The sequence below is a fragment of the Opisthorchis viverrini genome (assembly GCF_000715545.1).
Source record: "Opisthorchis viverrini unplaced genomic scaffold opera_v5_155, whole genome shotgun sequence".
NCBI classification, from domain to species: domain Eukaryota; kingdom Metazoa; phylum Platyhelminthes; class Trematoda; order Opisthorchiida; family Opisthorchiidae; genus Opisthorchis; species Opisthorchis viverrini.
Genome location: NW_008751811.1, coordinates 934799 through 961072, shown reverse-complemented (window position 1 = coordinate 961072; position 26274 = coordinate 934799). Strand labels below are relative to the sequence as shown.

The window sequence follows — 26274 nt, the reverse complement described above, 5'->3', positions numbered from 1 at the left end:
CAATGCCGCCATGCGCTCCATATTACTATATGGATCAGAAACCAGGCCGCTGCGCGCTGAGGACGTCAAAAGACTTTCAGTGTCTTTCGATGTCTTCGGAGCATTGCCCGAAGCTGGTGGGAACACTGGATCAGCAGTGCTCAAGTACGCCGAATGGTATTCGGGAGAAATAACTCACCCTCAATAGATGAACTGATCACACTGCATAGTTTGCGCGGTCTTGGCCACGTGTTGCTATGCCAGTCGACCGACCTCTTCGAAGAGCTCTTTTCGCACAACCACATGAAGGGTGTAAGAGAGCCAGAGGTGGTCAAACAATGACTTGGCAGCGAAGTGTGAAAGCCATTAACAGCAAACTCAGCTGCGCTGTTAATTGCCGTCTTCCTGGATGGGGACCCCGAGACGGTCCACATCAATGGTTAGAGACATTGTCAGACATGGCCCAGTCGCGCCCTCAATGGCGCTCATGCATCAAAGCTATTGCCTTCAATGCATAGCTCCCTTCCCAATTCCCCCAGTTGACAGCCCACTGCCAATGGTGGATTTATGCAACAGTTTATCATCTCCCGCCTGTAATGCGCAGCTACCTACGCCTCCCCCAAATCATCGGTGAACGAAACTGTGGCAGTTACAACCACTGTACGACGAGTACGCGGTTCTTACAGCTGACAATGATGATGACGATGAAAAGTCCAAGCACAAAAATGTGCAGCTTGGGGCAGACTCAAACGTCTGACCTCTCACTTACCGAGTGTAAGTTTCAATCTACCAAATTTCACCATAGAGGCTTCTGAAAAGAGTCAATATGTTTGTACCACGATGATGGGGGGACGTTATTTTGACGGATGGACTGTGCTGTGCCATGTCTAACGTCGATTCAGCCCCCCATTCTAGAATGTGTTAGCTGAAATTGACTGTGACCTGTTTTCAGGACAGTAGGTGAGAAATAACTGATCTGAGTAGCTAGATTGCACGACCTGCATACCAGTCTAACCACACGTGAACATAACTGTTTACTGCAAACTATGAGGTCGTTGGATCACTCCAGTTTTTCGGTTCAGATCTTCACGTGGCCCCTTGCTTTTGACTAGTGGTAGCGATATTTCTGGTCTGGTTTCTATTGGACTACAAATGAGCACCTCATATGTGACGTATAAGGTAGACTACATATCAGCTATCCATCCTAAGAAATCTAGGGATTAAATCCTTAAAATGAAACCTTGGTGAGTGCCCGTAAAACGATGTTGCGTAAGGCTGTTGAACCCATTAGCAACCAACAATTCATCACGCTGCTATTCCGCCAGATTCCGTACATTGCCCTCTTTCTTACCGGTCAAGTCAAAAGCCCCAAATCGAGCCCTTTAAGAATATTTTCCCTTTAGGTCTGGATAGCCTGTCATAAATTTTGGAGTATAGCTCAAACAAAACAAAGTTTCCTCTCTGCGACTGCGAGTGAACTAATAATACCTCTTAGGCCCAACTTAATCTCCCCGAGAAGGGTGCTCTTCCAACACCCGACCATCATGTTAATAAACCTTCCCCTAGATTGCTGCCACCGCGTCACTCATTCTGCTTACAGATCTCAGACACACAGATTAGACAGCAGTTGGCCTTGGTCTGTGAAAGGTGTTAAACGGGAATAGTTCATCGGAAGCTCTTGTACGCTTCAAGCTGAGCTACTCAGTTGAGCTAATTCATTATTCAAGTCAACATATTACGCCACTGTTTTTGCTTGACTAGCTCATCGACAGGTGCGATGGATGTTGAAAAACCCATCAATCAATATGGGAAACCCTCAATTCTTGATTCGAAACCTAGCAAAAGCAGGTTGTGTGGTGACATCCTTCGAATCAAGCTACCGGAGGGAGAGTAAACGTTAATCGCTAGTTGTCTTGGCTTGTGTTCTCCCTAACTGCAACTCTGAAAGAGTCAGGGATGAATTCTGCGGTCCACGTCCCAACCTCCTTCGATAAGCGCCAGAAGTCGACTGCACTATATTGTTCGGGGACCTGGACGAACAAGTCGGCCACTAAGCCTCAGAAGAGTCCCATCTCAGTGGCTCCCATAGTTGAACTGGGGCCTGAAGCCACAATAGCGATATGTTCACGAATATGTCCAGGTATTTTACTCCATCTGATTAGCGCAAACTCGAGACCTGAATGGCAGCTCGCCATTTGGAATCCATCCGCTACCCTAAAATGGACCTAAACTAACGTTGATGACTTTGCCGCCAGCTATGGATGGTGAGGTCGTTTTCAACGTTGCCACCCTAATCATGTGCTCGAAAGTAACTGCGTTTCTTCATGTGACCAACTCGCGAGAAGTATGTACGCTGGAGACTCTTTGATAGGATTCAGCATGGAACTGACCAGGAGGTTGCCTAATGACGGTCAAGTCCTTTGATAGTTTACGGAAAGACTGGGAAGTATGGTGGAGCAAGTAAGCTCAGGAGATGGAAGAGAACCAGGTTAACCTTGGCAGCCAACATGTCATCACCAACAAATGCGAAGACCGCGTACGTATCGTTCAATGGTTGTAGCTGCCACTGTTTTGTTCGCCTATAATTTGACAGGGTTTGGCATTGGTCGGGTAGCTGTAGCATCGAAGGTGCTCACTGGTTAACTGAACGCAGGGTGAGACAGATCGTGAAAACTAATCTGGGTTCCGTCCTGCTAGAGGATGCGTCGACAGGTTCTCAGACAGACTTTGCAACAAAGACAATGCTTCCAGCGACCACCAATGGTTGTGATCCTTGAATTGAAAGCTGCCTTTGACTCTGTACCGTTTGGAAATTTCTGCGGAGCAAAGGCATCCCCGTAAATTCTTGACCCTCGTGAAGTCGCTGCATGCCAACTCCTGTGGACGTGTGAACGTCTACGGGAAGCTCTCGCATGAGTCACTACATCAAGTGATGTCAGACAAAGCTATCATCTTCACCTTCCCTGTCCAACTTCGTCATTGGTACGATTGTGAAAGACTCCCTACCAGCCTCTGATGCCTGTGTTCGAAGTGCTTCCGAAGCTCACAGATATCGAGTACGTGTTCGACATAGCTCTCCTTGGATTTAACTTCGTGGTAATGCACACAATATTAACTAACCTAAATAATTCTCCCTCAAGGTTTATAATGCACTTCACACTTGCAATGCGTAGTGCTACTGTAAGATTGGGTAGGCTCGAACACCAGCCTCATGTTTGCGGATGAGCCGATTGAGGTAGTAGATAAATTTGTCTAGCCTGGCGGCTTTATCATTCCCGGTGGTCTCGTGACAAATGATATTTTCATCCGGATTGGGAAGGCCAGTGCAGCTTTCGTGAACCTGCGTCACTCGTGGCACATCAGCTTATCCGTCAAGGGTCGAGTTTACGGTACTGCAGTGCGCTCCATATTATTATACCGGTCAGAAACCTGGCCGCTACGTGCCGGGGCATCAAAAGACCTCCAGTGTTTGACCATTGATATCTTTGGAGCATCGCGGGAGTCCGACGGAAAAGCCAGGTCGGTGTGGTGCTGAAGCAGGTCGAATGGTTTTCAGAGAAGATACCTCGCCCACTATGGATGAACTGATCACACGTTGTGCTGGCGTTGTCACTTGCTCCTCATGCCATTTGACCGACGTCCTTGAAGGCTTCTTTTAGCACAACCGCGTGACGGGCGGGAACGAGCCAGGGGAGAAGTATGGAAGCCGTTAGCATCAAACTCAGCTGCTCTGGCCTTTACCTTCTGCTTGGATGGAGACCCCGAGATGGGCCACATGAGTAGTTAGAGACACTGTCAGACATAGCTCAATCACGTAATCAGTGGTGCTCGTCCATCGTAGCGCTCGCCTTCACTGCATAACTCCCCTCCAAAGTTTCCCAAATAACAGTTCGCTGAGAACCCTGTAGATACGCATGAATTATTTTGACTACCGCCTCCAGTGCGCAGCCATCTGCTCCACCTCTCCAGATCATCGGTGACCGAAATTGTACGACAATATGCAGTTCTTACAGCTGGTGGTAATGACAGATGTGACCGTGATCGAACCGCTTGGTTGACATTCGGTTGTGTACGAAGCCTAGCACACCACACTGTCTGACCGCCGAATAATTCCAAACGCTCAGAGGGCTGTCACACGGTCTTGTTTTTTCATCTTCCGATTAGTTCATCCACATTCGATTACATTTCCTCGTTATGAAAGTTTCACGCAGTCACCGACCTACCTGTTAAACTAGGGTGAAACGGCTTGAATTTCGACCTTATTCTTTTATGGCCTAAATTCTTCGAACCTGATTATCTGTTGCTCTCTAGGGAGACACAGGGTACGCTCTTGAAATATGCTCAATATTCCATGGGTATAATTCGATGCTAAAGATGATGATCCCAGTTTCTTCACTGTATTTGTCCACATATTTTCATGCAATCGATCAAGTAGTGTTGGAATCGGCTATGCTCTATACTTGTGTACGTCAGCCTGTTTAACGTTGGATCAACGATGACGTTTGGATATATTCTTTTTCCCTACTACAGTTCTGTGTCCACCGATGTCCCTGCTACACCTGCATTTTGTGAACCCAGTAACCGGACATTTGTTTGAGGCATTCACTCGCTTTTTCCAGTTGAATCCATGTAATCGCCATCAATTTCGATCGATTTATTGTCAGTCAGCTTTAATTTGCACTCTTTTTAACTTCCTTTTGATTCTCTTCCTGGAACTGTCTTGGAATCTGTCACCCGGGGTTTATAGTTATGTACCTACTTTACCCAGTGCCTTCACTTTGATCCGTTCTTAGCTCCAAACTAAGGAATCATTTCTCTGTATTCTATTTTCAGAAGCTATCGGGAATTACTTTTTTCCATTAAGCCAAGGTAACTGTAGCCAATTCCATTTAAGCTTTTGCTACGTGGTTCGGTGCTCGCAAATTTTAATTCGACTTTGGGCTGCTTATTCGCTGAGTTTCCTCATCGAACCAATGTTTGTTGCGGCTAAAATAACTGAAAAATCGAAAGGTGGTGATTAGCTTTCACGTTGAAGGCGCGTATCGGTAGTAGGGTCAGATCTGCTTTATTTCTGAGGACTTTTGCTCGCACAAAACTAATGTTTCACAAGTTGTTGGCTTGAATCTATCCCAGATTATTCCTGTTTGAGGTTGGACATCTTCCCTGCTCCCTTTGGTACGGACTCACGAGAATGTGCGCCAGGACAGGAAGACGCCTGTTGAAACGAGAGTAATGTGACGGGCATCGTAGCTGAGCCTTTTGTTGACTTGGTTTAGACGTTCCGGTGGTGTTAGCGACTGACTCCTTGTGGAGGTTACCTCTGACAGGTGCCAACTGCCGACCCATCAGACAGAAGTTTAGTATATCACCGTAAAATTTAGGAAAACAATTGTGACATGGGACAACGTCCGCGGTAGGTCAGTTTGTGGAGCACTTGTTTGGTAGGCAAGAGGTTGTGTTTGAGTCCCATACAAGCATTCTGTCTTGTCTTTCGCTTGGGTTCATACCCAAAATCTGACTCTAATCTTGATGCCAGTGCATTGTCCACACATATTGAGTACAGCAACTTGCTTTATTTCGAGGGTCACAGCCTGTGTTGACGTATTTCTTGTCCACCTTTTTGAAGCTTTACGGTTTTCACTTACGTCCATGTTCACTGCTGCCACATAGTCGGTCACTTGTTCCTCTGATGAGTGAGGAGTGTTTAGGTAGCTATCCTAATTCTACTCTTAAAGGTCCTTTTTGTGTTGTAGGTGCCTTCGTTTATAGACTCCAATCCGGATGACGCCGCTTCGCTACAGAAAGTCCCTCCATTGCGTATTAAGTTTGCCTCAGGTGCCTCGACAGACTCCGACTCCCTCGGACCTCCAACAAGTACCTCATTTGAGACTGACGCCAAGACGCACGGTTGTTTCTCTTCTGAGCCGAATGTGGACAAACTAGATAGCGGGACCGACGAAACTCCAGGCGAGCAGTCCGATAGCACACTAATTCCACGGTCAATTGATATCACCGGTCATTCCGTAGAACAGCCAAAGGCCGCAGCTCCATCCCTCAGCCAACCTGAGAACGCGTCCAGAGAGCTCAATGAGTCTCAGCAACACATGGATTCTGAATCTAATGTTGATTTTCACGAATCCACACAGCGACTGTCGAATGAGCAGCCCATTGAAGAATCTCTATCAGATACCGCACGGTCTTCAAACGAAGCCTCCAGTGAATTGACTAAGGAATCAACCAAGGTAACTATTTAACATCATTGCTTTTATCTGTTTACTGTGTATCAATAGGTCTCGGATTCTCAGATCTGAAAGTTTGCCAGTTGCAGTGGGTAGTGTATTTGTCTCTTTTTTGTTCCCATGGTGATTGAATAGCTCTTTTTTTGCCATGGATTGAACTTTTGATAGTCTTTTCTGACTGAAAGTGGTACACATAGAAGAAAACTCGGTTCTTTAAGTTCGTATCTAGACAAGCTCTGCTTCTAGAGTAATGCATGCATCACACATTTATTCTCGGTCGATACACCACGAAATGTGCTCAATGAAAGGCCTCCGTAACCTTCTGACTAATTCGTGCGCTGAGTAAGCCCGTATACGATGCAGGCGCAAAAACACCCGATAACCTTTGTGCAACCGCAGTTCGTTTACTTCATTTTCACATGTTTTGTCCAAATGGCACTAAGTCCTTGTGATACCAACTGTTACGCCACTTGACGACGCCTGAAATCTTATTGGCTTATGCTCCAGACGGCTTCACGCTTCATGTTTATTGCTCACTCCCATTGTCTCACATCACTGTGATCGTGTTTTAGGTAGACTCGTTATTGTCACTACGATGCCACTTGTCATTAGTCTGCCTCTGCTGTGCCTCCAAACGCAGGAATGGATTGCATTGTTCATTTGTTCGGTATACCTTACTGTACAATTATCAAGGACTGGATGCAGAGTTTGATACTGAGTCATCGAAAAGGTAGATATTCGTTGTCCGGCACTAACTTCTTCCAAACTCTGAATAAGTTACATATGTTGTTTAGCCTGAATAACGGAGGTTCGTCACGGAAATAAATGCGGTCGTATTCTCTGGAATCTGACTTCTCATGGTACGGAAAATCGCATGCATCGCTCCATTTTCAAATTTCATGGTCACTTCTGTATTATGTCTACCCTAATTGTGTTCGCCCAAAAAATATCATATGACTGACGGATGCTCGATCACCTACAAATTTGTTGTTCGTGTGTGGATCATTCAATCGAAAAACTAGCTTATGTCCGGCACTCACTGTGGCAACAATCTAACCGCTTGACGTCGCTATCGGTCAGTTATGCCATCTTGATAATTAGGCCCCTGTTGGGCAGTTCAGTCTCGCATGACACCATGTGTTAGTAACAATTTGACATATTGTCTGCAGTTACTTCAAAACCCTGTTTACGACTCAGAGTCTGAATTGACTCACTGACATTCTTAAGGACTTGGCAGCCAGTCAGCATACGCCTAAGTGTCTGCTGCTGGAGGAATGCATGAGGTTTTTGTAGGACTGTTTAAAAATCGGAAGATTTATTCATTCTTGGGGATTGTCAACTTTTAACGGGCAACATCTCCAGACGGAGTTCAGTGTTCCATGTGCTTGATGTAACTTGGGCTTTTAGAAAGCTTGTATGCTATCTAAGTTTGCATCTCCGTGTACAATTCCTGCCCATATATGAGTTGCTCAGATCACGTCATTCTTGCCATCCCTGAAGATGAAAGTGAATCACGTACGACACTCATCAACCTGTGTACAGCACTTTCATATTTCTTCATCCCTTTTTGGATTCTCTCCCTGACTTCACAGCGCGACACTACTTTGTTGTTCCCAATCGACAACGGTACACTTTTCCCCATAAACCGCAGGTATCAGACAACTACTTGAAGTCTACAGCATTAGTTGACTCGTGTGCTTTCTCAGCCGACTGTCAGTTTCGTACCCATCAACTAATCGCTTTTGATCCTTGATGCCAGTTCATTAAAAAACCCTAAGCGTGAAATGGGTCTATTTCGTCTTAGTCGCACATGTGGTGCTTTGGACCAGTAGCGTGCCCCGTGAAATTCACCTCGTTAGGATTAAAAGTCAGAAAACTGCAAACACTTGCAATTGGTTTTTCTCTTATATCATCAGAGGGGCCACCTGGTGTGTTGATTTTCTAAGTAGTTTGCGTGTTCTTACCTGGTATTAAGTACTCTCAAGGGCCTCCCGCATCGGATGATACGTTGATGCTCTTCAGGGGAATATGTGGATCTTGCCTAGGCTTGGACAGCCTGACAATATCTCAACCCTTCGTGCTTTCTTCTTTCCTTACTCGGTCTTTTTATTTGGTGAAAATTCGCCCTTATTCAGAATCAGCCTTCATAACCAATGTTGCTCTGTGGTAGCAGCATTTTATAGACACCACGCGGGAAATATTCTTATTGCAGAGTCGACATCTGAGAGTAGCTTTTTCATTGTACGAGACACAAGTAAAGTCGAGTTCTTCTGGCAATTTGATGTGCATCTTTGGAAAAAAAAACTCGAACGGAGTTGACTGGGTGTTCCATTCGTTTTTCTCATCAGGTCAGACTTACTCCTACTCAGTAGATCAACTTACACCTGTCGTCTTCCGAAATTGCTCTAAACCGACGCAATCGATCATCGGAATGCACTGAATTTTACCTTGCTTGTGACCTTAGTGTCTATCTAAGTTGGACGTTTAAACGCTTCCAATCGAAGCAAAGGATTAGTTTATCAAGATCACTTTGTCTTAGTGTGAATTTCACACATCTGGCTCACGATACCGGTTCCATTAAACATTTTTGTCGCTTAACATTACGCAAGGGCCTACTGCTCGCATAGCAATTCTAGCCGTTTGAAAATCTTTTTTTTCTTGATACAATTTATCCCGTTGTTACCGTTCCATCCCATCATCTAATGTTCTTGTGAGAACGCCTAATGTCTGTGTCCTTAGATATAAGATGGTAGTTTGGAGTCATAGGTGGAGGTAGACCATTGTAGTCGCCTTCGCTAATAGTCCAGTTTACTCTGGTCACGAGCCGGAACTATACAAGGTCGATGAATCAAGTCTCGTCCCTCATGTTTATTTTCCGATTTCGTAGCTGTAACACTCCTTTGGTGCCTGTCTGCCCTACAGCCCAAGGGAACCTTGACGGCAAAGATACTACCAAGTTGCCTCAAGCCAGAAGCAGGGGACGTTGATGTGCCGAGGTTAGGCTCGAACAAAGGGCCTTCTGATCAGCAGATTCGTACCTTAGCCACTGATGTATCTCCAGCTGCTTAGCCGGTGTTAGGTCGTACTTCTTTTGCCAGTTTTAACACATTTAGCACTGTTATGGATGTTGACTGCCGCGGAAGTCAGCACACGACTAATATTGGGGCTAACTTTCCTGTCAACTCTATTGGAAGCCTGTCCTTTGCTTCACACCTCTGATTTATGTTGTGTCGGCTCATTCATTTCTTCAACTCCGGGTGGACCTAAACATGCATGTCTGGATCATTAGATGGCTTTGAATCGCGCTCTTTGTTGGCTGACCAGCCTAACGATAGGTTCGCCACTCGTTGCTAGAATGGTGTTAGGGAATTCCAATGGAGTTTCCGTTCGGATTGTTGATTCGTCTCTTCTTCTGAGTGGAACGGAGTGTGAGATAGAACTCCCTGTAAAACAACCCCAAAATGCTGATTGCACCGTGTTTACCACAGGTCGGCGATGTGTGCTAACGGATCGAGTTTTGCGCTAACAGACATATCAAAAGTCCTTGAGTAGATCACACCAATTCCCCTGGTTTATTTTCCCGCCTGTTGTCGCCAACCCAAGCAAATCGAGAAGCCCTCGATTTTCACAGTTTTCAAAGAAGATACGAAAAGCCACTCGATCGCAACAGTCGGACAGAAAGCAACTACTCTTTATTTTAATGGACGCTCGTCAAAAGAGAGTTTTCGAGTGTCGGAATTAAGCTCAGACCATCTTATCCAATTTCTGGATTATGATAAACGTTGGGTTTATTCTGGAGTGATAGACGGATGAGGGAATTATTCCAAGATTTTCACAACGTAAATGTAATATATAAGTTAGTATGGCAATACCTTGTTTTGTTTTTCAGTTACTTTTTACATCTTTTTTTGGTAGGAGTCACACAGACATCGCAGTGGTCGCACACTACGTTCGCACACGGCAGCCCAACGCGAACGTGAGGAACGAGAACGCCACAGTACGCCCTTCCGTAAACTACTGCTCGTCTGTCACTTTCCCCTTTTTCAGCCTTCTGTTATTAAGTCAATGTTTTGTTCTTGTTCATACATGTCACCCCTTTTTCTAGGCAACCATAGTGGTTTGTTTTTTTTTTTGGTGCACAGTTTTCGGTCTGTAAGTTGCACTGAGATTATATGATTATTATGGAAGGTTCAGTATTTCCAGGTGTCAAGCATATCGATGTCACAAGTGTTCCGCGACATATAAATTCTGACGCGCCTATAAAGTTGACTACTCGCGATAAAGCGGTAACCCTCTACGTACAACTAGGTTACATCGATATTGCAATGGTACGTGATGTGTTAATTTTGGTGGTGTTTCGTATAGATTTTCCGCTACTCGAAAACGTGAGTCAGTGACGATGTAATCCGGATGCTGAGAGTATGTAATTCACTGAAGTCAGAGCACCGATGTTCGGACAAGGTGCTTCATCACCATCATCATTGACAGCAACACCAGATGAGAACGCTGGTGCTCCACCGCCGTAAAGCACTAGTACAAGAATATTTGGATAGGAAGGATTCGGAACCACGGTTCTTTTCAGTTAAAAGCTCAAGAATCGTGCTTAATGTTGTCAGTTTCGCCCGCGAAACAATCCTGCATGTTGATGACATGTATCACTGCCTCTGTAATCTCCCGTAAACGAATTCCTACCATTTTGCACCCAACGTCAAATACGCATTACCAGTCTTAGGGTTTAGAGTTAATATACCATTCATAAGGTTACTGAAAATTTCGGCAGACCATGACCAGTTTCGCTCTTCTTAGGCCTCAGGTAGGCGCAGTCCCGCGGTTTCCGTCAACGTTATGTTCTTAGGGTTTTCATGTACACTTTTCCTGTAGTTTAGCAGTTTTTTCACCAAATGAACGAAACCGTAGGAAATTGGTTGCTGGTTACAATACAATAAGAAAATCAATACAAATTGAGAAGTACTAAACCAGCTAAAGGTATTTACAGACAGCTTAAGAATGTAGCAATTACTAAAATACGCTTGTTCATTACTATACTCATTGATCGATAATCTCGCTAATGATGCGAAAACCGACTGAAGAGTTTCCGTCAGAGAAAAGTAATCGGAACCAATCCGGATGTTGGCTTTTGCTCGTTCGTGCTGGTACCGCCGAGGTGCTCTAATTAAAATTACATGGCCCGTAATTTTGAACCCCGTATCGACCACTGAATCAGACCAGTCCTAATTTGCTCTTCTGTATGACATTGGCATCCTCATACATACACATATCAAACTGTCTGACCTGAAGTGTACCCATTGCCCCTGGACTCCTATTGTTTGTTGGTTTTCGCACCTCGCTTCTTATGATCAACTCCGTAATTAGAGCCTAGTCATCGGGTAACATGGGGATTTGTGTGCAAACATTGTCTGGTTTGAGGATACCTCCGCCAAGCACTGGCACGTAAAATTCGGAACAGTCTTTTTACTTGGTTTCCATCAAACGTGGGTATCCCTCGTTTACACTTGATTCACTCGGGTTGGACTTGCACTTTGTTTACACGCTCACTTCAGCAATCTTCGTCTAAAAATTTTCAATGTGAACTAAGTGTTCTGCCCCATCATCGCTTTTTTGTTGTTTTGACTGGTTTAGTAACTACAATCTGTCGATTACAACAGACATTTGGAACAAAAATGCACCGCATCTTTGATCCGTTTTTCACTTTACTGCAATCGCGGATGCTCTCCAGAAACTACCTAACAATTAAACAGTGAATGGTCTAAATGGCCAATTGTAAGGTGGATAAAGTTCACTTTTCCGTAAGAAGTAGGTTTCATATACTTGTCCTCCAAATGAAGATACATTTATTTGAGAATTTCATAGGCAAAATATGACCTTCGTCCTGTGCTTTTACAACCCAACACTGGGGCGAAAATAAAATTCACTCTCACGATGCAACAAACTGTGATCCACTCTAACAACGACGTATTTCAGCAGCAAACTGATGGCGTCACTGAAGAAGTTCCCAGTGTTGTGCATCATTCGGTAGATCAGTTTAAGCCCTTTGACGCGTCATACTACGGTATTTAGCTATTTCTGGCACTCTTGGCCAGAAGTAGTCTAATCCGGAGTTCTACGAGTTTGTTCTATTTTCAAAGAGTCATCTGAAGATAGTTTTAGTAACAGAAAGTTACTACAAAGAAAGTGCAGAGCGCCTAGCAGCACCTGTTTCTTCGGCATCACAAATCTCTGGATGTAAGCTGATCCGTGCCCTTGATGATACAGTCCACGAACTGTGTATTGTTGGTCTCCGTTCTTGTATGAGTCTGTCACGGCCACGTTAATATTTCTGGATTGCACGCAACCGCTAAGTCACTGCTCCCCATGTTAGGAGTAAAAGTGCTGTAGCTGTCGAAAACGGCCACGTGCAACTGAGTGCTGAACACATGAGCGTTGAAAATGAGTATTTATTGACTAAGTAAATATTTGTAGGTGCGCAAACTAGGGTATCGGAACTTCGTCCTTTCCCTTTCTGTCATTCTGTTCGTACCTTTGTGGTAGTCAGACACGGTTTACTTCATATATGTCATGGACCCTTTCGAAGCGAATTTTCACCACAATAATCACAAAACCAATAGTCGTTTCAAATCACTGATTATGATACCTAGCTTTGCCGTTGTTCATTTTGGGTGTTCAACATCCTCTCTGAGGTTAGACTCACCTGCTATTAAACAGGCCGCACGCTGCGCAACCCATTCAGTCGAACTTTGGCGATCGCAATCGCTATGCCCGCTCTGAGATTTGTGAAAGTCGTTTCATCAAGGCCGCCATCCGAGCGTTCGTTGTACGGCTTTTAATTCTAAAATAGAGTATAGCTGGGCCTGGCTATGCCGCAGTTGGCGCTTTAAATCCTTGCTACCTGGTCGGAGGAAGAAGAATGCAGCCGGTCAATAGCAGTTTTACTTACCAGTTTTTGGCCCATGCTCTGATTCTGATGGTGCCACAAAAACCCAACTCTGGACTGCGTGTTGATATTCCGAAAACCTGGGTATCGTTTTATCCTTGTGTCCAGCAGCTGTGATTACAGTGGCAATCAAATCATCCTTTCACTCAGCTGAGCAGTATGGTTGTAAACGTTTCGGTAGTGGTCAGGGTGACGTCTTCACTGCGTCGTTTAGCCAGGCGACACGGCGATGTGGTAATATCCATGTGTCTATCTACCTGGAATTGACTTACATCAACCACTCGTAATTTGATTGGGTTAATCATTACTCGTCGATTTACGTACGGTCTTTGAGGCTCGCATCTTTATTCTTCATCTGTTCGTGAAAACCGTGCGGACTGTCACTTTTACATTGTGACGTGTGCTGACGTGATTCCACCGACAACACAGGGCTTCGCTACACAACGACGCAGACAGTGAGATACTCTTAATGAACTCGCCCAACTTAGTTTGGCCATCTATTTGACATGATCTACGGACATTCTCCCTTCTGGTCAGATTTTGGTCGAGCAGTTCGGACTTTGATCATTTCCATTCAGGATTATTGGCAATAAATCTTGATGAGACAGGGACGGTTTCTAGAGGTAGGCAATATTACGGGAGTCCGGGAAATGCCAGCTGTGGAGAGTGCTATGACGGCACCCGATGAATGGATGCTTGTGTTTCCATGACCATCCTCCGGGTGACATCGATATATCTGATTGTTCTATCCCAGGTATTAAGGATACAGTGTCTAGAGGACCCTTGGTTGCCAAACACAGTGAGTAAACCGACAGAGTTAGAATTTTCATCAAAACCTGGGAGTTCGCTATTCCGATGTGACGGTGCTTTAGTTCACATTCCTTGTAGAACATTGCTCGTCTCCCTTAATCAAATCAACTGCCACCCTGTCGGAGCAACGCTTAGACACGTCCGCTGCTTCTCGCCAACCATGAATGAACAATAGGTTGTGAACGCCAAAGAGTGATGAGTGGTAATGACTGATACCTGCTTGGATAATTAATCCAAATGTAAGTACCATATGATGGAAATATCTTACCCTCGGATGCTAGATCTGACTCCAGTCCTCGCACACCAATATCGGCGCTGTTTTATGAGTGGATACGTATGCCATATCCTCAGGTCACATTACTTTGGGTTGTTAACGTTCCTAACAATATAAGTCCACACTAATGCTCTTACCGTCGCTTTCAGCGGACACCACTCCCATCAAGAAACGAAAGTTACGACAACGCAACGAAAATAATGGTGAGAATGGAACACAACCGCAGGTAGCGGGTCGAATTTTTTCTGTATGCACGTCCAGCCAACCAGGTTCCTTACCATCCGCTCCTATTATCAGTAGTTGCGTCACTGGTCATCCGTCTACAGACTGCCCAAACGAACCAATGGGTGGTGGGCCTGTTGATTCTGACTCTTCGGTTGGCGTGGTTTGTAAGCTACAATCATCCAATGAAGGCGGTGAAGCAGTACAGAAGGTTGAGAAACGATCACCGAAACCTGAAAATTTCTCAAACTCGGATCCATCAAACATGGACACAGATATTCGGGAACGTAGGCCATCTGAGGGTGATTATAAAGCTAAACCGACTGATTCACCTCCTCAATCCTTACCCGGCTGTTCAACCTCTCAGCCACCAAAAACCGAATCGCCGACAGCGACCACTTCGATGGAACTTGATGGTGATATTAGCTATCTGACTTGTCCTCTGGGACCTGACGACGACAAACGGGACATGTCTTTGCACTATCCCAGGTATTAAGGATACAGTGTCTAGAGGACCCTTGGTTGCCAAACACAGTGAGTAAACCGACAGAGTTAGAATTTTCATCAAAACCTGGGAGTTCGCTATTCCGATGTGACGGTGCTTTAGTTCACATTCCTTGTAGAACATTGCTCGTCTCCCTTAATCAAATCAACTGCCACCCTGTCGGAGCAACGCTTAGACACGTCCGCTGCTTCTCGCCAACCATGAATGAACAATAGGTTGTGAACGCCAAAGAGTGATGAGTGGTAATGACTGATACCTGCTTGGATAATTAATCCAAATGTAAGTACCATATGATGGAAATATCTTACCCTCGGATGCTAGATCTGACTCCAGTCCTCGCACACCAATATCGGCGCTGTTTTATGAGTGGATACGTATGCCATATCCTCAGGTCACATTACTTTGGGTTGTTAACGTTCCTAACAATATAAGTCCACACTAATGCTCTTACCGTCGCTTTCAGCGGACACCACTCCCATCAAGAAACGAAAGTTACGACAACGCAACGAAAATAATGGTGAGAATGGAACACAACCGCAGGTAGCGGGTCGAATTTTTTCTGTATGCACGTCCAGCCAACCAGGTTCCTTACCATCCGCTCCTATTATCAGTAGTTGCGTCACTGGTCATCCGTCTACAGACTGCCCAAACGAACCAATGGGTGGTGGGCCTGTTGATTCTGACTCTTCGGTTGGCGTGGTTTGTAAGCTACAATCATCCAATGAAGGCGGTGAAGCAGTACAGAAGGTTGAGAAACGATCACCGAAACCTGAAAATTTCTCAAACTCGGATCCATCAAACATGGACACAGATATTCGGGAACGTAGGCCATCTGAGGGTGATTATAAAGCTAAACCGACTGATTCACCTCCTCAATCCTTACCCGGCTGTTCAACCTCTCAGCCACCAAAAACCGAATCGCCGACAGCGACCACTTCGATGGAACTTGATGGTGATATTAGCTATCTGACTTGTCCTCTGGGACCTGACGACGACAAACGGGACATGTCTTTGCACAACTTCGAGAATCCATTTGAGAAAGCTGCTGCAGTGCAGAAGAAGGTGAGTTATCATTCACGTTTACTCCTTGTTTTTTGTCAATTTTGTTCCCTCTTGACCAGCACGTGGCAGTGCAGCTTGATTTCATTTGTTCTTCTACCTCCTATCCGAACTATTGTTGAGTTCCATAGAAAACATTGAGCTTTTTGTGTTTAATTTACTCATCGGCTCAACGTAATCGTACGTTAAGCTGAAGTCGTTAACGTAGGATTATTTTGTGGTTCATTTTTGATGCACTTTTCAAAGGCTTGTCCTATTCTTCGTGGCATCTGCTGCTGCAAGCTCGGGGTAGCTTCGCTGCGGACTCGTGACCCCTTCTAGCTGTTTCCGCGCGAGTTAGCACATCCCGAGACTATTTCGACATATAAGCTGATTCAGGTTAAGGGAACTCAAATAAAATCACTTTCTGGCGCACCAGCATGTACATCAGCTCCCAAATTCCGTATTTTTTCAGATAAACTAGTGGCAATGTTTGTAGGGATGTAGAATAGTTATTCCGTTCAGTGTTGTCGTCTGTGGTGGAATGCGATGTGGCTTAGTGACATTTGGCGGCTTTAACTGAACATACTATTTAGCCCAGCTAGGTGCACGGCCAGAACGAACGTCAAGTAGAAAATGAAAAAGCAACTTAATAATTAACTTTGCGATCTAACTGTAACTTCAAGTGTATCTTGTACGAGATTCTTCATCGAAGCGGCCTCAGTAAATGATACCGAGCCCAATAAAAAGTGTTTTCACGTCAGTACACCATCGATAAGGTTGCTCGAAAGTCTTCGACGGATGGGTGTATATCATAAGTATGTTTTCACGTCTTCATTTCAAAATAAAATATAGAGATTATTAGGCTTGGCCCGGTTTTTTTCAGCAGCGTTCCACATTACTCTTGCCTTTTGAGTGTCCATGAAATGGTCCGGGGTCTTGCTTGAAGAGATGCCAGGTGTCTCCAGAGATACAGCTGGTGACCAAGTTGTAAAATTCCGGATACCACAGTATAATAGTGATAAATTTACCCTTCGTAAGACAAAATTCTTCATATATGGCATGCGCTAAAACTATTTTCGGGCATCTAGTCTTAAAGTGAAATTCCTGTTGATCAGAGACTTGGCTTTTTGCTGTTTCTTCAGTGCTTTTTGACAGGTACGGGAGTATAACCACTTAAACACACGTGCATAGTTCATGCACACTTCGTATCTAATCAGAACACTTCTGGTTATCTCCCTCGACACATCAGATAAAATCTTCCCCAGGGTTTCGGTCTTCAAGGGGTGAAAGTGTGGTTTTCCCCATAATGCAACACAATTTCTCCAAGGCATCCTCTTTCCTTTTTAGAGTGCTTCACTATTCTGAATGTTATCCACGGACATGTTCACTGTATGGTTAAGGTGTTTTCACTCCGTCTACTGCTGACCGAAATTCCCATATACTTGATCAAGGTGGTAGTTGATACTGTCTGGCACTTAATTTGATTGATCCTTTCGAGTTTCATTCCGCCCGATTTCCTCGCATCTGTTTGGTTCATTTAGTAACTCCAGTTCAATTGTTCTTCCCTCTTATTTCGAGTGGTGATTTGGTTTTCCTGTCCGTTGCGTTACTGCCAGCAGTTCTGCCTTCTGATTACTCGATCGAACACCTAGTTCAATAGTTTTCCTTCTATTCGGCTTGTCCGTTTGCCATTTCCCTCTCGTTGAAACTCATGACCAGTTCAGAAGGTACCTTTTTAATTGACCCAATCTCCATTTTATATTTTGTTAAAGCTTCTGGCTTACCAATTCAGTATGATTCACTTAATGGGAAGACCTGACAAAGAACACAAATCCTGATGGAACCAATGAGATTAATGGCCACACTACTGCCTAGATAGCAACTTTCAGTCAAGGATGTACTAAATTCGCGTGTGATTCGAAACAACAACCGAGTTGAAGTGGTGAACCATGGCATCAATCGAGCGACAAACTGAATCATACATATATAGACATAACCCACTACTCATAAGTTTGCTGAAAAATTCCTCGACATCCCACGACCGGTTTCGCCTTTGTTGGGGCTCATCAGGTAGGCGCAGTGCCCGAGTTTCCACCAATCTCATGATCTACTTGAACCCGGATTGCACGAAATTAGCGAAATACACTCGTTTGTAAACAGATTTGGTTTTTGCGGAAGACTCACCTAGAACCCAGCTGAATCTGTCGTTTTTAATGTTTTCAAGTAACTGAATGTGCTGTTTGAGAACATCATAAACGAGAGATTCAGCTGGATTCCAGATGAGTCTCCCACAATAAACAAATTTATTTGCAAATGATTGTATTTCACTGAATCATACACAATTTCTTCTTCATCTACAATAAGCTGGAAATAATTTTTATTGATTTTGTCACGGAACTGTTTATAGACAATGTAACCTCGTGAATTTCATTTATGTGCACAACTGTTCCCGCTGGATTCACTGGAATTGATTATGATGTTAGGCAATGTTCGCACAAGCGAAAGTGGTCACATTCACAAACCGATGACCGTATCTGAGATACGGTCCCAGAATTCTGGCCTAGTTCATTGACTCTTATGGCTCCGTGACCTGTCATCCGTCCTGTAAGTCGGAGTCGTTTGTACTTCATCCACCGCAGGTATCATCATATCCGTGAAGCCCTTTCGGCAGTCCATGTTTCTGCTGCCATAGAGATGGCGCGGCGCAGTCCACCAACTCCCCATCCATGCGAATCATTCAGACAATAACGGAAAAGACTGTAATTCTGTATGAACTTTTCCACGCGATCGTGCGAAAAGATAATGGTTTGGCGTAACAATCAATGCCCGGTTAGCATTACGTTTTTAGACCGTCAGATGTGGGAGTTTTTATGGTTGCGTCGCATGTAAGGAGTAAGTCTGCCTTGGCCAGGCCCACCGAGACGGTGCCGACAAAAATTCTGCGTGTGAGGTTTAAGTGCGACAGCAACGTACATTTGCACACTGGCGCTCGACAAAACTGCAGCCAAATTTGACCGCATCTAGTGCATTTCTCGTGTCATTTTTCGGTCCATAACCAAGGTCTGATGATGGGCAGACAAAATGTTGTCGGTTACATGATAACAAACAACGCAGACAAACCACTACGTTTCCTGTCAGTGCGTGCAGCGGAATCGGACATGCTTGAATTCAGTGCGAATTTCGTAAGAAGTGACTATGTGGTTACCGTAGTCTGAGGTGACCGTATACGCATCATAGGGCATTCCCCAAACACACTGTACCTTCAGAAGCTACCGTTTGAGTCCATTGCCACCAAGCAGAACAGAACTATGATAATTTGGACTAGTTTGTTAAAAACCCTACTGCTGAAGTGGTTTCCATCTGATATTATGGCGGCTCGCTATTTGTTGGAGTGGAGTTTGTGGTAGGTCAGCTCGAGGGCTGACAACGCCTATAATTGTTCCTAACGATTGGTGCGTTGCTAACTCATTATTTCAATAACTAGTCTGCGTAACCAGTTGTATTCATTTTTTATAGCTGCTGCATCCCATTTAGGGACACCTGGGCGTTCTTCGTGAGCCTATAGGAAATCTTGCTGGCTAATCTTGTCTCCAAAAACTCGGACAATGGAGGCAATACACGTGTTCTAGTTGGTTGCTTAAGTCAAACGTGCGCAAACGTCATCCAGACAGATTATTCGGTCTGTCCATTTCTGTCTCTAAGGGCGCGTTTGGGATGAATGATTTATCTTCCTTGTTCGCTTTGCGTCATTCTGTACCCCACGACTTGACACTAGAAAAACGGCAAATTTATTCATGTAGAGTAGTTTTGTTGGTCGGATTTACAATGATTACCGTTTTATTGGATTTTCAAGTTTCGTCAGACCCCTAGTTTTTTTGTGAATCACGTGTCTGGGTGAACTGGCATCCCAATCTGGTTGCAGACGGCTAGACAAACTCCCTATTTCTTGTCTTCAAATTTGTTACCCATGTGTGGAATAAGCCTAATCTCGTGCGTAAATGGGGCTAAAAGAATTGGCCAGCACCATCACGAGTTATAAATAACAATTTCGAATTATTAAGGATGAATTCCATCAGTACTGACATACATGACAACGACCGGTTTGTTAATGGTCTGATCTGCGTAACTTAACTTAAGCTAAAATGGAGACATTACAAGCTCAAGTAAAACCAACGAATCTATACAGTACATTTTTAACGACAGCCAGCCTGATGTAATACCAACCCATCCTTTGTTCTCTTGTAACTACAGGTCCCAGCTATGGATCACACTTGTTTTGCAGGCATACTTGAAACGGGATGAATTGCGTTTTTTTTTTTGACGATTTATGGATGCCCAATAAGTGGGCTACTGTGAATACCTAGGTCAACAGCAGTTGCAATCGTCAGCATCTCATGAGGCTAGGTTACCCATGGTTTTTGGGTAGTCAGTCGTGTAGCTGTGCAGAGTAATCGCAAGTGAAACTGTTCATCCTTCCATATTCTGACCACCTTTCTAATACGACTGTAGTAGAAAGGAAACACTAACTCAGTATTTCATGAATAGTCAATGTTGTAACGGAACCGGGTGAATTAAGGTACTGTGATTGGTTAGTGTAAAAGTTCAAAACCACCATTATCGTCTTCTATAGGTTTGAGATCCAGTATGTCATAAAGATGAACATACCTGCATTCGCAAGTTACCTATGGGGCGAATTCCAATGTCATAACACGACGGCTCGACTTTCATGCATACAACAGACTAACATTCTCACGTTTACTGGTAATGATACGTGTGTACTCCAAGTGCTCATGGAATAAACTAACGAACAGAGCTTATGCTCATACCTCATCAACCGGTGTGTCGTCAGGAGTCTATCCAATATCGCCGAACCTTTCTCGCTAATCGTTCTTATTTCATTGCTCGAGAGCGTTAAACTCAGAGACCGTTAGTATGTTTAAAACTTGACGACCAGCTTGCTGATTTTGTAATATTTTCCTGCAAATGGCTTTCAGTTAAGTGGAAATCTTTATATCTATATCAGTCCTCACTGGTTATGATGTCCTACGGTATTCCCAGCATGACTTGCTCCATTTGTACAGATTACCCTATTTCTTAGCTATGAGTTACTTCCTAGAATGCATTATCCGATACACCCTCGATTACTTCAAGCAACCATTTACCGAGACTCTTGTTAGTCAGTGACACCAAACAAATGACCCGCTTTGCACTTCTGCCCGACCCCAGAAACAGATGCCGTGTTTGAGCTTATTGTTGTTACAGTCACCATAACCTTCGCCTGATCCTTCAGAGGAAGAGAAGAAATCATTCTGAGTCAAACAAGAGAAGTTTCTGTGGAATAATAGACGGAGGAGTGAAGATGGTTTGCCGACCTCCATCAGCAGCCAAGCCAGTTCGACGGTTTTTCATGATCTCAGTCACCCTACCATTAGCAGGTTGAGTTCGGAAGACCTGCTATCATGATGCTCCAGTTATTGGACGATTGTCTAATCTCTCTAGGATAACTAATCCTCAAAAGCAATCACACATTTGTAGACGGAATGCACCACTCATAAAGTTGCTAAAGACTCTTCGAAGGTACACGACCTATTTCGCTTTTCTTGGGGTTCATCAGGTAGGCGTAATCCCTGGGTTTCCGGCAGCCTCATTTTCTGTTTGAATCCAAATTGGGCACAGTTTGTGAAGTACACTCCTTTGCACATAGTTTCCGTTTTACCGAGAGAATCAACTGAGCCCCAGCCGATTCTCTCGTTTATGATCTTCACCGGAACGTGCTGCACAAAAGCCGCTCCATGATTCAGTTGGCATGATATTCTAGATATCACAGTGCAATGTCTAGACGGTACACACTACCAATAACGTTGCTGAAAACTCTGACAGAGTACCCTAAACGAGAGATTCAGTTAGATCTTTAAAAACAGCTACATGTCCTGTAAACACCCATAACAAACCCAAAAATTGTCCAGCGGGTTTCAAGTGCTCATGGCACTACCTGACTGGTAAGTCCTGGCAGGCAGGGCAATCGATCATCAACTCCAGGCAGTTACTGGGTCGTTCTTCGAGTAGACGGACATACCAATAACAATGCTCAAGCGTGAACACATTCGCCTGTTCATATGTGAAAATTCAGATGCGTCTAACGTGCGTTGGTTGATTAGTGGAAACATGCTCGTTACACATGTTTGAGGTCCGGAGTTCAAACCCTGACACATCCATAGGATATGCACTCCTGATGAGCTGTAGTGAGGGCGAAGCTGTCTAGTCCAAACTCACCAGAATAATTACGCCAACATATGAGTGTGCAACTGTTCAAACGAGATTGAGGTGGATGTGACCACCAGTTATGCCGCAATCACCCACAGCAAAACCAAATCCCTTTTCAAATGAGTGCATTTTGTATTCAGATTTTGATTAAAAAAAAGATAATTTTGCCATTCTTACCAGGCATCTGGGCACATCATGTCACTTTTCCAAGATAAATCTTTCATATTACATACTACTACCCCACCGTATGTTCATCCCACATACTAAAACCGTTTGCTTCACTCCCTCTATCCACTTACCTCACAGCTTCGCGAACTCATAAACAATTTGGTGGAGGTGCATCCCAAAGCCCCTTGTGCTTATCAACAATACTTACTGGTTTCCAGGAACTATCTACTGGCTTATGAACCTCCTTCATTGGTGAAAAAGGTGAGACTTTGCCAGTATTTTTCCAATTTGTTGGTAGCTGGTTTCGTGCACTATTAGACGTGCCGTTGAAATGGATTACGTCCTCAAATTTATGAATTCAGATTCATGTCGATGTTACCAACGGCACATCGATCTTCCTCCCTTGGATCACTGACAATCCTGTTTGGGCTTACAGATTTGTTCTTGAGTGGATGTTGCCCTCTTGTGAGTTGACTCAGTAGTTAGTGCACGATCGTAGGCTTTTGAAATGGACACTCTCTGCTTCGAACACACATTAAACTCGTATACACTGAAAGGCCTAAACTTTGAAGCCTCCAAATTCAACTTCTTCCTGATCGTGTCTCAGTCACTTACTTTTAAGGATTGCTAGTCACCAGGCGTTACAGTGTTTTCTTTACAGTGGTCTATCCAGCACCTACGCGGTCGCAAACAACATTTTTGGTTCTAAGGAACAGTATCGACAAGAACTTATCTGTGGCACCTTATGACACGGAAGTTTATTTTTGCAAAAATTGTGACCTTGAACTTCTCGGATGCATTGGCTAAGGGTTGTATGGAAAGCAAGCTTATGTGTCATTTCTTATCGTCTTGTTTCCTCCATCCTCACTAAAGTCGCATTCACTCTTATGCTTTCCTTTTAGACGCCTCCGTCAAATTTGCCTCAAGTGTTTGTAGAGCTCTTCAATCAGCAGGAGGAAGAACGCTATGCACAAGCACTGAAGCATCAATCAGAACGGGTATGGTTCCCGGTTTTTGCATTGTCTATTTCACTTTAATTCCTGGTAGTGTGATGGAATATTGGTAACTCAAGTGCATTCATTGGTAATTCATCAGGCTGTTATTGCTCAGTTCGCCAAGCTTGGCAGTTGACTTTCAAATGTTTCGTCACCATTCGACGAGACATCTTCAGTACGTTGCATTAGGAGTTAGTGTCGTGCATTACCGGTAGGTGTGAGAGGCTTTACGATACATTGCGTTGCCGCCCAAATATCATTAATGGACAATAACTTTAAGACTAGGGTGTCTCTCAAGCGTTGTCTACTCATAGATGCTCGTAAAAATAAACCATGGATTTGGAGTTCCAAGGTTTCACCTAAGAGTGTGGAAAAGGGATTACGCTCACATTAGCCTGGGAAAGCTAACTCAACTGACGAACAAAGGTATGGTCGTTCAACTGTACTACCCCACTGGGGATGAATGTTAATCTAGCGTCGTCTTCAAAGTAGAGACGCTTACTAGATGGGTAGTCAACTCTGACAAGTACAGCGTCAACCTAGGAAACTAATCAACCGAACGACGGATAGACATCTCGTTAAACTGTATTCACAACAATTTGGTTAGATGGACACCGTGTACCCACTCTGACCAAAACACAAGTGGTGGAGCATGATCTGGAGTGTGAGGGACGGGTCCTCAGAACTAATACCACTATGGGTGTGCGACATAGCACCGGGTGGATACACTGATTCGCGTGTCAACATTGACCGAAAATTTCAACGCCGCTGATCAGAATTCGATCGGGTAGACAAAACAACTCAACTATTCATTCGATAGTCTGAATCGCATGCTAACAGTCGGTGGAATTATCTTGCCCACTTGAATGTCTTCACGTGTTATTCTTTGGTGGGCTGGCAGTTCCACATACCCTCAGTCGAACGACAGCCGAGAATTGCCGATCAAATATTTCCTCTTTTGAAACGATGCATCACATAAATCACTGTAAATTGCATCACCTGACCATTGACGACATCAGGCCGTAATGATGCCTATCAAGGCAACTTCGGGAACCCGAATAGATCAAAAAGCACATCCAGTCTCTTGTGGTCGATGATTTGACGACTTTAAGAAACAGTAGCAATTAATATACGTGTATTCATACGTCATCCGGAGTTAGTGCGGTTACACGTGACTTACTGAAGCACTTAATTGGTTACTTGCTACCAGGGTCCACACCGAACGGGTAAACTAGTGTCAATAGCTAAATGTACTTGCAGAAAACCAGCCCACGTTTTCGACAAATAAACTCATTTGCATATCAACTCCGTTTTCACGAGAGACCTAACTGAATCGCCCGTTTGTGATATTCTTTTCACATCGTCAGCCATATGTGTGAACATCGACGGATATTTCAGGTGTACTCTGAATTGCCTTTCCCACTTCGCTTCGAAGAACACGTATTGTTCACCGATGATTAGCGCATCGCGCGGTACATCAAGATTTGCGTAACATTCACACTTTGTCCATGAGCCAGTTCTCATGTCTGGAGATGGCAAAGGTCTGTTTTTCAGTTTGTGAATATCGCGTAACATGCAGATTTTTAATCACTATGCTTTTTTCGTGGTCACAGTTGTGTGTTGGTATTTGGGCTATGCATTCCATGATATAATTCCTTGTGGTTGTCAGTTTGCAGCAGACGTACTGACCGAGTCGCTGATCATGAAAATATAAGGATCACACTAAATATTGCCGTAGTGAAAAAGTGGACCTTATTCTCTAGTTGTCTCTATGACTGTATGAACATTTGGTTGCTGACAAATATAAGTGGGCGTTGAGCAGAAGGACGTTCCATAGATAGTAAATGCGGTTCCTAACATTATGTCCAAAGGCTAATCGATAGGCGGACCAAACATATCTAGGGCTGCCACGCGGCATCTTTCGTTCTCTGTGCGTCCGTCCTCAACCCGAATATTATAATTTGAAAGAGGATTTACGCACAATGGCTCCTTATTACTGATGTCGACTTTTGATCGGGGTTGGCGTGATTCGGATCCACGCAAATCACATAGGTTCGACTTCTTATTTACTATTCAAAGACAATTCAAAATCACTGCAATTGGAAGTAATGCCTTAAACACCTAAGTTCGTGGGTAGAAATATTTGCTTAACTGGAAGTCAGAAACAGCAGTGTTTGTTGGCTAGACCCTTTCAACCAGATGTTGGCTTGTTGGTCTAGTGAATTTAGGTGAAAACCCGTTTCCCATACATTTTAGGGTGAATTTGCTTACCCAACAGTGGCAAAACATGACTTCTGAGAGTAGTTGATTATTCGGACTACGGAGTTGTCACAAAGTACACTAAACTATTAACTTATCACTTATAACAGGCATGGGGACAATCGATTAAGTACAGCATTTGATTCTGGCTACTTTGTAGGGGTGTGTAATTACGAATTGTTGAGACATATCAGCAAGATTCTGGAAATGGCAGTCTTAACAAGATCGAATCAGACACGGACTGCAGGCAGACCAACTGGTGTATCCGGAAAAAATTGGGATTTCATACAGAACGGAGGTAATTCACCGCTCAACGCACGAATCCCCAAGATACTAGTAATTAAGTCGTTAATCTAAACTTCGACGCACGACACTTACCGGAAGTAATCTCCAAATAAGTAAAAACCCTCGTGAAGCAAACGCTTTGCACGAGCCAAACTTCCTGCTGAAAGATACTCTCTGTAATAAGCGTATCCCGAAAATCCCTAAGAGGAGTTACACACAATGTGGAATGTCTAGTTCTCTGGGTATTTGATACATTTTTGCGTACAGTCAACAACTGTGCG

The 26274-nt window shown here is 44.1% G+C and overlaps 1 protein-coding gene across 1 annotated transcript in view; it reads left to right on the top strand.

Annotated features, from left to right (window-relative positions):
• T265_07023 (hypothetical protein) overlaps positions 1-26274 on the top strand; it is a gene marked incomplete at both ends in the record, with an annotated part of 64894 nt that overhangs the window by 22709 nt on the left and 15911 nt on the right. Inside the window, 6 exons of the mRNA XM_009172444.1 lie at positions 5733-6221; positions 10134-10215; positions 14404-14550; positions 15445-16043; positions 22593-22715; positions 23357-23452. Coding sequence (XP_009170708.1) covers positions 5733-6221; positions 10134-10215; positions 14404-14550; positions 15445-16043; positions 22593-22715; positions 23357-23452 — 1536 coding nt within the window. The remainder of the gene's footprint in view (positions 1-5732; positions 6222-10133; positions 10216-14403; positions 14551-15444; positions 16044-22592; positions 22716-23356; positions 23453-26274) is intronic.